Genomic DNA, 16,128 nt, shown 5'->3' on the forward strand with positions numbered 1-16,128 from the left:
GGGGGGGGGGGGGGGGGCTGGCTACCACATCTCTGTTTTCCCCCGCAAAGAGACCAAAGAATGCCTCCTCATTTTCTACCTACATTAGACCATGTTTAGAAAAGTATTTGCAAAATGAAGGAAGAAATTATTTTTGGTAGGATCTTTACTAAATAGTGCATTGTTATAGTCTTAAGAGGTGTGGCAGAAGATGGTCTGGTGGAGTAGACAGGATAGAAGATGGTGCCGGGGGTGGCTTCCTGACAGTGATATCCCTGCACCCTTAAACCAGACAGAGCGGTGTCCGTATTACCCAGCCTCTATTCTCTGCTCTCTAAGCATGGAGCAGGTAGACAGGGCATGGCAGCCTTTATCCGGATACTCTCAACATCAGCTTCCTCTTGACAGTTACATTGTGTAGCTGGAAGAGCTTCAGCTGCCAGGTGGCCACTGAAAGGGTATTACCCTTTGTTCCATCTGTCTGGAGCCCGAGAACAGAGTACTTCAAAGACACAATGTATCCCTTCAAGTATGGGAAGGTGCAAAGCAAAGCGTGGTGGGGATGCAGCCAGTTCCCCTCGGAAGCAGCTTACATGGACATTGTCAATAGTCTGGCTTGCCTTGAAAACCACGTGAGTAGCTCACACCCTCCTCTTAATATACCATTAAGAGTACCTTAGCATTCAGAGTAGCCTTAGCATCATCATTAGGGCTTTCAGGTCTTTAGTTTTCATCTCAAGGAAAACTCTTTTATTCCTCCTCTTCTCCACACTGGAGTCTTCATTCTGTTTGTTTTCTGAGGATAGATTTGAGCTTTGGTGTCATCCACAATCCATTTAGAACGAAGTCCTATGGATGACTGAGTGTTGGTGTGGGGTACCAGGTTGGTGCAGTGCCACATGACTTGGGAAGATGATGTTCTCCAAGTCACAGGCCAAGCCACACAAAGATCAGACGGGACCCACCACAAACTGATGCTGTTTGCGGAAGGCAATGGAGACAATGGTACCTCAGCTGCATTGTCCCATGATGAGGGCTGGGAAGATGGCTCCTCATGGTTAGGAGCATGGCTGCTCTTCAGAAACCTGGGTTCTGTTTCCAGCCCTCACATAGCAGGGCTCAAAACTGCCTGTAATTCCCACTCCCAGATACCTTTTTCTGGCATCCACTTACCTGCATATATATAGAAGGTATATACTTCCCCCAACACACACACACACACACACACACACATGCACAAATAAATAAATAAAAGCAAAAAGAAATCTTAAAGCCAGCCATGGTGAGAAATGTATGTATGGTGAATTCTAGACCAACCCAAGTTCCACCCAGCAACCCTGACTTTTAAAAATTAAAAATCCTCTTTTCACATAACAAAAGATGAAGACAATACTGATGCTGTTCTGATTGATCATCTTTAGATCCCAGGCAACTAGTTTGGCAATGGTCTGTATTGGCACAACAGTACGTAAAAATAACATGTTAAAAGAATGCTTGTGAAAGGCTAAACTTTTATTACTATAGGCAGGACACATGTGTGGAGGTGAGGGAAGCAGTCCTCAGGAGTTCTCTCCTGCCACTGTGTTTTAAGGGTAGAACTCATCTCCTCACCTGTACAGCAAGTCCTTTTACCCACTGAGCCACTCAAGCCCCCCCATTAAATAAACAAAATAAGCTTATAAGGCATTACCATAAATCGTTATGGTAATTCTTTTCTTGGTATGATTGTTGGAAAAGTTTCAAAGGTTTCTCAATTATTTTGAAATTCTAGGTGGCCTTTCCTGAAGAGCCCTCCACACTAGGGCTGGCTTCTGGCTAGAAGTTAACCCATTGCCAGCTCTGGACCATGAGTAAACCATTCCCCTCTGGGCCAAGAAGGGACTGGAGCTGGAAGCCTGCCAAAGCCAAAAGTCTCCCTGTCTCCTCAGCTTTCTTATTTCTGGCTGGATTTTATTGGGGTGCCATGGCTCCCTGCACCCCCCACCCAGGCCCCTCTAGGCTGGGGAAGTACCTGGTGGCTTCTTTTCTCAATCCACTGCCTTATTCTACAAATGGGAAGGATCCACATTCTCTTCCTCCCAACAGATCTTCCTGGAAGATTTGTCTGGTCTCTTAAGGGATGTGCCCTAGATTGAGTAGAGTTAGGAGTCTTAAGAAGGCTGATGATAGATTCCCAAGGAGGAATAAAGGAGGTTGTGGCTGCCAGAGTTAAGTGTGGCCATGTGCTGAGTTCTAAGCTGTTACTGCCCCCTAGAGGGAAAAAGGCAGTATGGACCTATCTGGGTTGTAGAAAAGTCAATGGGGGAGACAAAAAAGGCAGGAAGGAGAATTTATCTTACCAGAAAGTAAAGATGTCACTGACTATCTGAAGACCACTTCTATCTCTGCCTTGAGATTCTCCCATTGGATCATGTAGAAACATAGATGTGCAATGATATGAAGCCCTATGGACACCAGGTCACTGTAAGGAGCCTCTGAGAGAGAAGCCAGAATGCCAGGCAGTGGTCTCACCGGTGGTTCCCACTGTTCTCTGCAGATGGTAAGGAGAGGTTAGCTGAGAACACAGGCGTAAGCAAATCCAAGCTATAAGGTTGCCCTCACACAAGGTCATGTCATGCGTGGACACAAGCAGCAGGCTCTGGTCTGCAGCTTAAGGCAAGTCACAAGGACAGACTGCCTTCTCCTGGATTAAAGCATTATCCAAGATGTACAGAGATGAAGAGAGTGACAAGGGACAATGAATAACTATATAGCCACAGATGGGACTCTTCAGATAAAACAGACAAGTGGTTCCAAACACCTGGCCACAGCTGTCTTTTGAAGAAAGAGGAAATCTGAACATCCGTCTCAGTAGTAGGAGGATGAGTGTCTGCGTCAGGGTTTCTACTCCTGCACAAACATCATGACTGAAGCAAGTTGGGGAGGAAAGGGGTTATCCAGCTTACACTTCCACATTGCTGTTCATCACCTAAGGAAGTCAGGACTGGGACTCAAGCAGGGCAGGAAGCAGGAGCTGATGCAGAGGCCATGGAGGGATGTTCCTTACTGGCTTGCTTCCCCTGGCTTGCTCAGCTTACTTTCTTCTAGAACCCAAGACTACCAGCCCAGGGATGGCATCATCCTCAATGGGCCCTCCCACCCTTGATCACTAATTGAGAAAATGCCTTACAGCTGGATCTCACGGAGGCATTTCCTCAAGGGAGGTTCCTTTCTCTGTGATAACTCCAGCTTCTGTCAAGTGGACACACAAAACGAGCCGGTTCAATGGGAGAGATGAGTAAAAGCCTTCTTTTATGGTCTGCTTGATGCACTTGAGCAATAGGTCTCTATCTGGTGACACTTTCAGGAGGTTGCAAACTCCTTAGGTGAGACACTAGAGAGAGGATGTGGCTTGCTATGGGTGGTTCTTGAATTTTATAGGCTAGGCTTGCTTCGGGCCCTCCTCTGAGCTTCCCAGTATGGGCCAGCTCCTACTGACATAGGCACAGGCTGATTCTGTTGTCATAGCTCCCCTGTTATAGAGGATGCTTCCCCTTATAACACAAGTCAGAAAGGCATCTTTCTTCCTTAAGTTTCTTTAGCCAAGAAAAACAACAAATACGCTTCTATGCTGGCTAATTTTGTGCCAACTTGACATCATTTGGGAAAAAGGAATCCCAGTTGAGAATATAGCCCCACCAGATTGGCCTGTGGTGATTGGTGATTGATTTAGGAGAGCCCAGCTCACCATGAGTGGTGCCACCCCTGGGCTGGTGGTGGGTGCTACAAGAAGGCAGGCTGAGACTTGAGGAGTAGCCAGTAGAAGGCATCTCTTGATGTCCTCTGCATCAGTTCCCATCTCTGGGGTTCTGCCTCGAGCTCTTGCCTTGCCTGCCCTCGGTGATGGGCTGTGATATGGAACTATAAGCTGAAATAACCCCCTCTCTCCCTAGGTAGTCTTTGGTCTCTCTCTCTCTCTTTTTAATTGTAGCAATAGGAAGTCTTAACTAAGATTCCTTCCCATAAGGTCAGATGGATCAACTGGGAAGCGCTACCAAATATGGAAAACTTGCTGCTTCCTCTTCTCAAATCCTTTGAAAGAACTAAAAAAGTGGGTGAGGTTTCTTGACTCAGTCTAAGAGGCCAGCAGTCCCAATACTGAAGAAGGACGAAGAAAACACAAAGCAAAGAGAAATCCATAAACCAGTATCCTTTATGAATACTGACATAAAAGTCTTCAAGAAAAGTAACAGAAGATGACTTCAGCATCATTTCAAAAGAATTATACACCGTGCATTTCAAGAGAATTACACACCATGGCCAAATGTGATTCATTTCTGGAATGTAAAGCTGGTTTAGTATATAAAAATTGGTCAGCATTACACAGCCCATTAACAGAATGAAGAGGCAGTCAAGAACACTCATTGTCATCTCAGAGGAGTTATTTGATAAGATTCAACATCCTTACATCAAAATTACTTAATGAAGTGGAACAACAAAAGGAAACTTCAGCACCTTAACTTCTCGTTGATCTGTGAGAAGCTCACAGACGACATCAGAATCAGTAGTAAAATACTGAAACTTTCTTCTAAGATCAGGAATGAGATAAAGATGGCTTCCTCTGACTTATCTACTTAAGATGGTATGTGTTGGAAGTTCTAAGTAAAATAGTTGGCCAGGAGAAACAAAAGACATTTGTCTTAGTTAGGGTTACTATCACCGTGATGAAACACCCATAACCAAAAGTGACTTGGGGAAGGAAAGATTTTATTTTGTTTATACTTACAAATCACAGTTCTTCACTGAAGAAGTCAGGGCAGGATGCAGGAGCTGAAGCAGAGGCCGTGGAGGAAGCTGCTTATCGGCTTTTCCCTCAAAGCTTGCTCATGGTTTTCTCATGGCACCAGGGTTGGCCCCACCCACAATGGGCTGGGCCCTCCCAAATCAATCACTAATTATGAAATGCCTTATAGGCTAGCCTACAGCCTGATCTTATTGGGGGTATTTTCTCAGTGGAGGCTCCCTTCTTCCAGATGACTCTAGCTTGTGTCAAGTTGACGTCAAAATAGCCAGTAGAGCATCCCAGTGGGAAAGGATAAGGAAAGGTTCCCTGTTATCAGATGTCATGATCTTATACATAGAAAACCTTGAGGAGTCTACTGAAGCAAAGAGAAAAATGCTATAACTAGTAAGAGAAATCCAACACAGTAGCAAAGTTGGCGCTCATAAACCAGCTGCATTTCTTTAACAGTAGATAGTCTGATTTTATAAGGAATTTTAGAAAGCATTCCCATTTACAATAGACTTACTAATAGTTCAAAGTAGAATTAACTGAAGATACTAGAGATGTATTCTTCAGTAAGATTGTCTATAACCCCATCAATCAACAGTGATTTTGATTGCTGCCGAAAATGTAAACAAGACTCAAAGAAATGGAAAGGCATCCCTTTTATTCATATAGATGAATAAAATACTGACATCTTAACAGTTTTGAAAGTCTTTAGTATACATAGATATCTACAATCCAGTGATGCTTTTCTGCAGAAATTTTAAAAAAAATCCATTTGACAACTTCTATGATATCCTTAGGAGGGGCATCAATAGCCAAAATGATTTTAAAGGGGAACAACAAATTCAAGAACTGGCCTCATAATTCTTGACCTCAAAAATCAATTCAAAGCCAATAGTAATTAAAACAGTGTTATATTGGGATAAAGGAGGATGCTTCAGTGAAGTAGATTAGACAGCTTTGAAGCAAACCTTTTCAAAGATGGTCAAGAGAGTGCCAACAGGGTTGCCGAAAGCTCTCAATTAGAAAAGAATGGGCTTTTCGGAAATCGAAGTTGGAGGCAGGCTCTCTACGAGCAAAACAGTAGTAAGGAACCCTAATCCCACAACACATCTAAACACTGAAACATTTAAAATGTTAGAGCTAGAACTTGAGAATTCTGTCTTGGCTTGGCTGCTGTAAAACACCACCATGGGTTAGAGACAACTGGCAGTCCTTTACCACAGTCCCTGATACTGGATGTCAGAGTTCATAGTACTGGGAAACACCATACCATGGACGGGTTCTTAGTGTTACTGGCTTCGGGACTGGTGGATAACTTCTTGTATTGGGAAGGAGAGCTTGGTAGCTCTCTGGCCTTTTCTTATAAGATAATTGTCTACAAATGGCACATTTTTCTTCTTTTTAATAATAAAGACACAGATCTGAAAGATCAGATAACCATCTCTGCTGCTGAGGTTTTTGTGTGAAACAGATGGGACCTGTGGAATGGTGTGGCTGTTTTCTGGTTTGAGACCAACCAGAAAGAAGAAAATATGAAACTGGTTTCTCAAATATAAAGGAGAAAGTCGTTGTGTGTCTTTAAGCCTGCAAACTTTTTGTATATCTTTTCACAGGTATGTGAATAAAAAGTCCCAAGTTCCCGGGATGCCCCAGTGAGCCAGTCTTCATGCTGTGTTCCTTGAGGCTGTCCGTGGAGACAAGATCGGGGCTCAGCTAAAACTCTAGGCCAGTGGTTCTCAGCCCGTGGGATGTGAAAGACCATTTCACAGGAGTTGCCTATCAGATATCGATGATTCATAACTAGCAAAAATTACAGTTGTGAAATAGCAACAAAACCATTTTATGGTTGGGGGGGTCACAACATGAGAAAGTGTATTAAAGGGTTGCAACATTAAAAAAGCTGAGAACCACTGTTCTACACTCATTCAAAGTATGCTTAACACGCACGCACGCACGCACGCACACACACAGAACTTATTATACGTAAACTATAGAGTATAACCTGTATCATTTTTCTGTTGCTTTAATAAAAGACTATGACCAAAAGTAACTTAAGGAAGACAATGTTTAGCTTATGGTTCCTGAGAGAGGATCTATAATGCTGGGGAAGGCATGGTGTTAAGAGTATGAGCTGGAGCTGGGCAGTGGTGGCGCACACCTTTAAGCCCAGCACTTGGGAGGCAGAGGCAGGTGGATTTCTGAGTCCGAGGCCAGCCTGGTCTACAGAGTGAGTTCCAGGAAAGCCAGGTCTACACAGAGAAACCTTGTCTCAAAAAAAGCCAAAAACAAAAACAAAAAAAAGTATGAGCTGGTATATCACATTTTATCTGCCCACAGGAAGCAGAGAAAAAGAACAGGAAATCAAGTGAGGCTATAACCCATCAAAGTCTACCTCTAATAACATACGTTCTCCAGCAAGGCTTTACCTTCTAAAGGGTTCATAACCTTCCCAAACAGTACCAACAGCTGGGGAGCATGTATTCAAATGCATGAGTCTATGAGGGACATCTTTCATTCAAACAATAGCATAGGCTATCAGTTATCTTATAAGAAAAGGCCAGAGAGCTATCAAGTTCTCCTTCCCAGTACAAGAAGTTATCCACTAATCCCGAAGCAGGTGACACTATGCATCTATGTACAGAAAGTACAGTCTACACACACAAACACACACACACACACACACACACACACACACACACACACACACACACACCCCTCTTTCATGGGCCTTTTATAGACGTAGACTGAAGTGCATTGTTACAGGAAAGCCTCTCATGTCGTATGTGTATAACTGCCTAGGCTCTCCCCACACAGAGTCTTGTAGACCTGAAAGAAAACCGTTCTCCTACTCTGATGAACAAAGGTGAGGAACTGTCTTCCTGTATTATCTGGAGAAGAAAAAATAATGTGTTCATTCACCATGAAGACTTGATTGTAGGAAAAAAAATCCCAGGGCATGGGGAGAAGGCATACCATAAGCCTCAAAGTTGCAATGCTATTTGGAACTAACCTTGTCCCCTGGCTCCCTGCCACTAGGAGCTTTGCATGGGTGCAGGTTCCACACTGAGGTTTCTGGTTATCCTTATTGGACAGCCAAGGCTCCAAAAGGTGCATACAGGAATGTCTAAAATGAGGAGAAGGCATTGAGTTCCCCATGTTGGACAGGCCTTATCTTCAGAGACCAAGGAGGCCATGCTTGCAGAAGATTAGGCAGGGTGAACAGAGAGAGGATCAAGTCTAGACACACAGACTCGGCCTTCTATCAGAATGTTATTAGGCACCTGTTGAGGTTCACAGGTGGTAGCCCTAGGTAGGGACCCCACTAAGTCATTCCACTGCAGAGTTTTAACAAGCACCTACAAGGTATGACAGGCCAAGTAAGGAGTGATGTCTGAGAGGCTGCTAGGGCCCCTTCCTGTAAGCACTTTGGTCAGATCTGAGCATCTTCAGGAAAACGAAGCCACTAGGAATAATTATTGCCCTTGACACAAGTTGAGCCCTCACTCTTGAGTTCTTGATGGTGCCACTAAAGGATCGGAGCTGGACACTCGGGGCTGTGGGAGGGAGGAGAGGGGGCGGTGATTGATGGCAGTGTGGCTAGACGATCTCAGAAATACCAGTGGACTCGTGCTCTGGAATCTGGTGCTAGTTGCTTCTTTGCTGTACTGGGGAGGGGATCGACCAGTCACACCATTTGACTGAAGTTTGGTTCTTCGCCTTCTGCCAGGACCAAGCTGTAATGGTTTATTACATAATTTTATAGTCAGACCCTTATGCCCACACTTCCTCTGAACAGCTGGGTCATCTGATATTTTTGCTATTGAGTCCTTGATGTCCTGTGAGTATCTTAGGAATGGGTTTTTGTTTTTTGTTTTTGTATTGGACAAAGCAATGTGGTTAGCAATGAAGTGAGTATTTCTGTCGGAACACCGGCCGCAGGAAAGAAGAGCGTGCACTTGCATCTGAGGGTCTGGGTGCTTCACTGTGGCAGTTTTTACTTAGGACTCTGCAGTTTTGGGGAACTCAGTGATCTCCAGAGACCAAGTATACATATTCCCAGACGTGCAGAAGTACAGGCGTCTTTCTCCATAGAAGATTTTACTCTGACAATAATAGCCAATAATTTGAACTCAAGGCATATCACTGTGGAGTGCTTTATAAACAAGATGTAGGAGAATAGGTGCCCCAATAACAAAGTTATATGCTTGTCACCTTGATAGTCTAGCCAAACAGTTTTTAAAATGTTCATGTATGTATGTATGTTTGTGTGTGTATGTATGCATGTATGTATGCCTATATATATGTATGTGTATGTATGTATGCATGTATGTATGTGTGTATGTATGCATGCATTCATGTATGTGTGTATGTATGTGTGTGTATGTATGCATGTATGTGTGTATATGTATGCATGTATGTATGTATGTATATATGTATGTGTGTGTGCATGCATGTATGTATGTGTGTATATATGTGTGTGTGTGTGTGTGTGTGTGTGTGTGTGTGTGTGTGTATGAATGTGTGCAGGTTTGTTTGTGTGCCCTAGTACATGCGCAGACGTGGAGGGATAACTTTCTGAAGTCATTTCTTTCCCTACCATTTGGATTTTGGGAACCAGACTCAGGTCTTCAAGCTTGGCAGTAAATGCTGCCCTCTTTTGGCTGGCCCTTGACACACGTTTCTCAAAGAGATAGCTCCTATTTATCAAATTATGTCTGTGAATATTCAGGCTAAAAGAATAAAGTCAGTAGAAGACCCTGGAATGTCATCCAGGCTTTGGAAACTACAATTAATCTTGACAGCTGACCTGCATTGGGGGTAGTGTCTCTGTGGCAACCATAGACTTCAGGCTTCGTGGTGATGGTGGCGGATGGCACTGGGTCCTGATGATACATTCTTCTGGGTAGGCCGCTCAAGGCTCATCTTGGCCAGAGACTATCCAAGTGTAGACACCGACTGACCAGGGGCTATCCAAGTGTAGACACTGACTGACCAGGGGCTATCCAAGTGTAGACACCAACTGAGTATAGTTTGACAGCCATTTGAAGCACATGGTTACATAGATGAGCCAGTATTTGTGACTTCACATCCATTAAGTCCAGGAGCTAAGGCCTCTAATCTTGCTGTTGGGTTACAGCCTTCCACTTAAGTGTGAGGTGTGCAATGGGATCAGCTCTTTCCTGTTCCATGTTTTAGACAAGTGAGCCATTGTCCAAAGAACGAAGTGATTTTTGTTTCAAAAAAATCAGGTTTAGGGCTGGCGAGATGGCTCAGCGGGTAAGAGCACTGACTGCTCTTCCAAAGGTCCCGAGTTCGGATCCCAGCAACCACATGGTGGCTCACCACCACCCGTAATGAGATCTGACGCCCTCTTCTGGTGCATTTGAAGACAGCTACAGTGAATTATGCTAGAGTGAGCAAGGCCAGAGGGAGCAGGGCTGGCAGAGTTCCTGAGTTCAATTCCCAGCAGCCACACACATGATGAATCACAGCCATTTACAACTACAGTGTATTCATACACATAAAATAAATTTAAAAAAATCAGGTTTAAAATGTTTGCGGGCTACTGCTGCTGATGTATGCAGCACGTGGTTTTCTTATGAAACATGTGATTTTCTTATCTCTTGTTCCTCACTTCTCTCCTTCTCACCTCCAGGAAGGGTCCTTGTGGCCTTCTGACAGCTCCGTACAGCGGCCAGGGACTTCAGAGGTAAGACAGAGGCTGGGGGGAGAAGTCATGGCCACAGCCTTGGATTTGAGATCAACTTTAGGATGAAGTCGGTGTCTGTAACTTTGCTTAAAAGGGACATCAGGGATTTCCCCTTAGAATCCTGTGTCTAAACTTTATACGGAGAATAGGTTAAAAATTGTTGAACATTGGATTATCTTAGAGTTACCAACCAGGTTTTTGCACATATAGGCATAGTTTATACATATCAAATAGCATGGATTCTTCATACAAATACAATTTAATAATATGAGTTTTTTGAGGCAAGTTCTCATCATGTAGCCCTGGTTTGGCCTGTAACTTGCTATGCAGATCGGACCAGCCTTGAACTCACAGAGATGTACCAGTTTCTGATTCCCAAGCTGGGGTTAAAGCACGTGCCATAATGTTCTCCTAGTCTCTGAATTTTTAAGTATCTCAGTCTAAGTATAAAAAATAACAAAACTTAGATGTACAAAGATCATGAAACAATGAAATTTGTGGGACCCAATGTAGGTATTGGCAGTCAGACTAACCCAAAACTCTCTCAGGAGAATGTCTCAATATCTATCTGTAGAAAAAAGAGGTTGTCACAGTGGTTCCCCTTCTGGCCTCTAGTTCTCTGTGGCCTACACAGAATCCGTATCAACGCTTTACATGCTAGAGAAGAAGAAGAAAATGCAGACATAAGACAGATTTATTTAACGTGTGGCTAGCTCACAGAGAGTGGTCAATACAGTTGGGTTTGGAATAAACTTTAGGATTAAGACATTGTCCAACTTCTATTAAGAGGCTCAATCAAGAATTTTATCCTAGATTATTTAATTAGAGTTCTTCTGTTGCCACAAGTTTATCATTACATCTTTCCTGTCAGTGTAATCAAGTTTTATGTTTGATTCTACAAGAGAGAAAACTCATTTGTTTTTTAACTTTGTCACATATTGAATTATTTTTTTATTAGATATTTTCTTTATTTACATGTCATATGATTTTTCTTTTCCCAGTTTCCCCTCCCAGGAACAAACAAACAAACAAACAAACAAAAACAAGAACAAACCCCTGTTGGCTCCCCCCTCCCCATACTTGCCACCCCACCCTCCCCACTTATTGACCCTGGCATTCCCCTACATTGGGGCACAGAACCTTCACAGGACCAAGGACCTCTCCTCCCATTGATGATTGATTTTGCAATCCTCTACTATACACATGCTGCCAGAACAATTAGTCCTACCATGTGTACTCCTTGGTTGGTGGTTGAGTCTGTACGAGCTCTGAGGGTACTAGTTAGTTCATATTGTTGTTTGTCCTAGGGGTATTGAATTATTAAAACAGTACCTTTTACATTTAAGTATAAAATATGGTTGAGACCCAGTAAGTTGTTATATATACATACACATATATATTAATGTGCCAGTCTACATATATAGATACACCTATACAGGTAACATTTATCTTCTAGAAGACAATTGGAGTAAAATTTATTTCTATAATTAGCTTTTATGTTAGTGTTAGAAGCAATGGGCTCTATTCTGTCATTTCCACACTATATGTAATATTTCATTCACAAGTGGTTCCCTCCCCACTGTCTTCCCCATTTATTCTGTTCTCTGACTGGTTTCCTTCCCTCCTGCAGTAGGGCCTCTTCTGATTCTAACCACGTGTATTTTACATCCTCTGTTCCACTTCCATGAAGGCCTTTTTTTTTTTTCTTTTTAGCTCCTTCAGGTCCCTTTCTAGCCCCACTCTCCCTCTTCTCAACTAGGTTCTGAATATAAGAACAAGATAGACTTCCTGAATCCGGTTTATTTTACCTACCAATGATTTCAGTTGCCTCCATTTTCCTGCTGTCAGAATTTCATTTTTCTTTATGGCTTCACAGAACTCTATGGTGTGTATATTCAACATTTTTAAAAACCTGATGATGGGTATCTAGACTCATTCCATTCCCTGGATATTTAAGGAGACACCAATAAATACGGATGCGATAGTATTGCTTTGATGTGTTTTCTCAGAGTTCTTTGTACATATTTGCAAGAATAGTGTAGCTGGGAAATTTGGAAATTTCTTCCATACTCATGTCCATAAATCTTACCTTGTGGAACTGGCCTTGAATCTAGCCACACCAGTAGGTTACACCAATAACATTCATGCCTCAGTTGTACCTGTGAGCATAGCTTGCCAGACCACCTACTGTTGTAGTTGTCTGGGTTTGCAGGTGGGTAAGATGGAATCTCAAAACTACCCTGCATTTTCCTGATGCATAAGGATGTTGAGCATTTTTAAAATGCTTCTCGGCTATTTGTTTGTCTTCCTTCAAGAATTCTGTTTAGTTCCAGTTTTCAGTTGGGTTGTTTGATTCAACACTCTCAGGTGTATTGCTGGTGAAGATTTTTTTCCCATCCTGCAGATTTCCTCTTTATTGGGATGATGGAATGGTGTTCTTTGCTGTGTAGCTTTTTAGTTTAGTTTGTCAGTTGTTGGTCTTAATGTCTTAATGTCTTAATGTCTTAATGACTGGAGTCCCGTCGGAAAATTCTTTCCTGTGCGTATAAGTTGAAACATATTCTCTACTTTGTTCACTAGCAGTTTCAGGGTATCAAGGGTTATGTTGAGGTCCTTAATCCATTCGGCATTGATTTTTGTACAGGGTGAACAGTAATGGTCCACTTTTATCCATTTACATGTAGCTGTCTGGTTTCATCAGCACCATTTGTTGAAGTTACTGTCTTTTTTCTATACTGTGTATGGATGACCTCTTTGTCAAAAATCAGGTGACTGTGGGAACATGAGCTTAATTTGGGTCTTTATTCCATTAATTGATGTCTGTTTTTATGTCAGTACCATGCTGTTTTTATTACGATAGCTTTGTAGTATAATTTGAAATCTGGATGGTGATAACTCCAGCCATTCTTTTATTGCTTAGGGTTGTTTTGCTTATCCTCTTCACCTGGGGGCTAGGGTTAGGGCTTGCTTCTGGGCATAGGAGCTAGCTAACTTTCCATAGAACTTTCCTGGAACCTTCTCACTACAGGCTCCCAGAAATCTATGGAAGGCTCCCTCAGTTCTGCATGTGGTCCTAGGTGAGGGTTGAAGTCATTGCAATAGTGGGTGATATATATGTGTGTGTGTTTATGTGTATAATTTTTTGTATGTTGATTTTGTACCCTGCTATTTTGATGAAAGTATTTACCAAGTCTCAGATGTTTCTTTATGGAGTTTTCTGTTTTGTTTTTCAAAGTACAAGCTCATGTTGTTTGCAAATAAGAGTAACTTAGCTTCTTTCTTTCATGTTTGTATCTCTTTGACTTCATTCTCTTGTCTTACTGCGCTAGCTAAGACTTAGAACACTGTATTGAATACAAGTTCAAAGAGTGACCACCTTGGTTTCACTCCAGAATTTGGAGGAAATGTTTTTAGTGTTTCCCCTTTTGGTATAATGTTGGCTGTAGGTTTGTCATATATAGCCTTTATTATGTTGAGGTACGTTCCTTCCATCTCTAGTTTCTGCAGGGCTTTTGTCATGAGGGAATGTTGACCTTATTAAAGGCCTTTTCTGCATCTATTGAGGCGATCATGTAATTCTGTTCTCAAGTCTATTTATATGCTAAATTAAATGTCCTGATTTGCATTTGCTAATCTAACTTTGAGTCTCTGGCATGAAATCAACGTGGCTTGTCTGAATTTCATTGAGAATTCTTGCATCCTTGTTCATCAGGAAACTTGGTCTATAGTTTACTTTCTCTGTTGTGTCTTTATATACTTTTGCTCTTAGGGTATTTCTTGCCTTGTAGGATGAGCTTGGTAGTTCCTTTCTTTTCTATGGAACCATTTGAGGAGCACTGATATTAGCTTTCCTTTGAAAGAATGAGAAAGAGGAATTTCCATGTATTTGTGTGAGGTTTGTAGTTTTTCATTGCATTATGATCTAGTAAGAAACAAATTACTTCAGTTCCTTAGTATTTGTAATCTATCATGTGATCTCTCAAGAGCAGATTTTTTGGGCTCCTGAGAATAGTACATATTCTGTATTAGTTGCATGGACTATCTATACTATCTGTTAACTGTTGATTTGTGGAATGCTTTAACTCTGAGGTTTCTTTGTTGGTTTTCTGTTTAGATACCTTATTTGGGGATGCAAGTGGTGTACTGAAACCATCAAGCAATGTATCACAATCTATGACTTTTTGTTTGTTTTATGAAATTAGGAAGCTGGGCAGTGTTGGCTCATGCCTTTAATCCCAGCACTTGGGAGGCAGAGGCAGGTAGATTTCTGAGTTCGAGACCAGCCTGGTCTACAGAGTGAGTTCCAGGACAGCCAGGGCTACACAGAGAAACCCTGTCTCATAAAACAAAAAACAAAAAACAAAAAACAAAAAAATGAAATTAGGAGCCCCCTGTACTTGGTGCATTTATATTCTTAATTGTTATATCTTCTTGATTAATATTTCCTTTATTAACAATGACTTTATCCCTTCTAATTTTGATTTGAAGTCTGCTTTATCATACATTAGAATAGCTATACTAGCTTTTGATTTCCATATGCATGGCAAAATTACTTCAGCTTTGAAATGTGTCAGTGCTTTCACTTGTGAGGTATGTTGCTTTGGGATGAGAGAAGTTTTGGTATATATCTCTATCTCTAATCTATCTATCTATCATCTATATTTTTATCTATATATGTTTTACCTCTTTATTAGGTTAGTTAAAAACATTTACATTTAAGGTTATTATTGGCAGATGTTTATTAATTCCTGACTACCACTTCTGTTGTTATTTAAGCTAGTTATTGTTGGTTCTCATGAAGTTTATTCTTTTCTGTGGTTTCTTCTTCCTCTGAACATAGTGTTCCTTTTAAGTCTCCTCTGTAGTTTGGCTTAAAGATCAGAACTGCTTTAGTTTGTACTTGTCTTGAACTAGGCTTATTTCTCTGGCAATCTTAAGACATAGCTCTGCTGGATATACCAATCTGCAGTTCTTTACTTTCAGGGGTTGAACTCTACCGTGCCACGGTCTCTTGGCTTGTAGGGTTGCTGGAGCCATCTGATATTAGTCTGATGTTCCTGCCTTTGTGGGTGAATTTGACTCTTTCCCTTGCAGCTTTTAGTGCTGTTTCTTTAATTTGTGTTTTTGCTGTATTGAGTGCAAAATGTCTGGAGTTCTTTGGTCCATCTGTTTTGAATTCTGAATGTCTGTGCTGTTTGAATGTTTGTCTCTTTATCTAGATTTGCATAATTTCTGTTTCTCTGAATACTCTATGCCTTTAGTGTTCATTTCAACTCTTTTCTATCCTGAAGATTCTGGATTTTTCCTAGATTTTTTTAGCCATTGTCCTGTGTGTTCATTTTTTCCTTCTTATTTATGTTTGAATGTGGTATTTCATCAACCTTGCCCTGATACCTTCTTTTGCTTGAGTGAGCCTATTGGTAAAGATTTCTATTGTGTGTTTTTTATTTGACTCCTTGGATTTTGCACTTCCATCATTTAGGAGCTTTTTTTTTTTTTAATTCTCCCCAAAGTTCAGCTTCCTTGTGAAGTTTTCTCCTATATTGTTGACTTTTAAAAAATATATATTGTTGATTTTCTTGACGTCTTTGTTGACTTTTTTTCTCTATGACGCTGACTTTTCCTTTCCAGGTTCTAGAATGAATTAATCTTGTTTGCATTCTCTTTT

General features: G+C 41.6%; 1 protein-coding gene across 3 annotated transcripts in view; it reads left to right on the forward strand.

Annotated features, from left to right (window-relative positions):
- Ldlrad4 (low density lipoprotein receptor class A domain containing 4) overlaps positions 1–16,128 on the forward strand; it is a 327,134-nt gene that overhangs the window by 303,047 nt on the left and 7,959 nt on the right. For all 3 annotated transcript variants that reach the window (XM_031365959.1, XM_031365958.1, XM_031365960.1), the window contains one exon: positions 10,407–10,460. In XM_031365959.1, coding sequence (XP_031221819.1) covers positions 10,407–10,460 — 54 coding nt within the window. The remainder of the gene's footprint in view (positions 1–10,406; positions 10,461–16,128) is intronic.

This window comes from Mastomys coucha, unplaced genomic scaffold (genome assembly GCF_008632895.1).
Source record: "Mastomys coucha isolate ucsf_1 unplaced genomic scaffold, UCSF_Mcou_1 pScaffold13, whole genome shotgun sequence".
NCBI classification, from domain to species: Eukaryota; Metazoa; Chordata; class Mammalia; order Rodentia; family Muridae; genus Mastomys; species Mastomys coucha.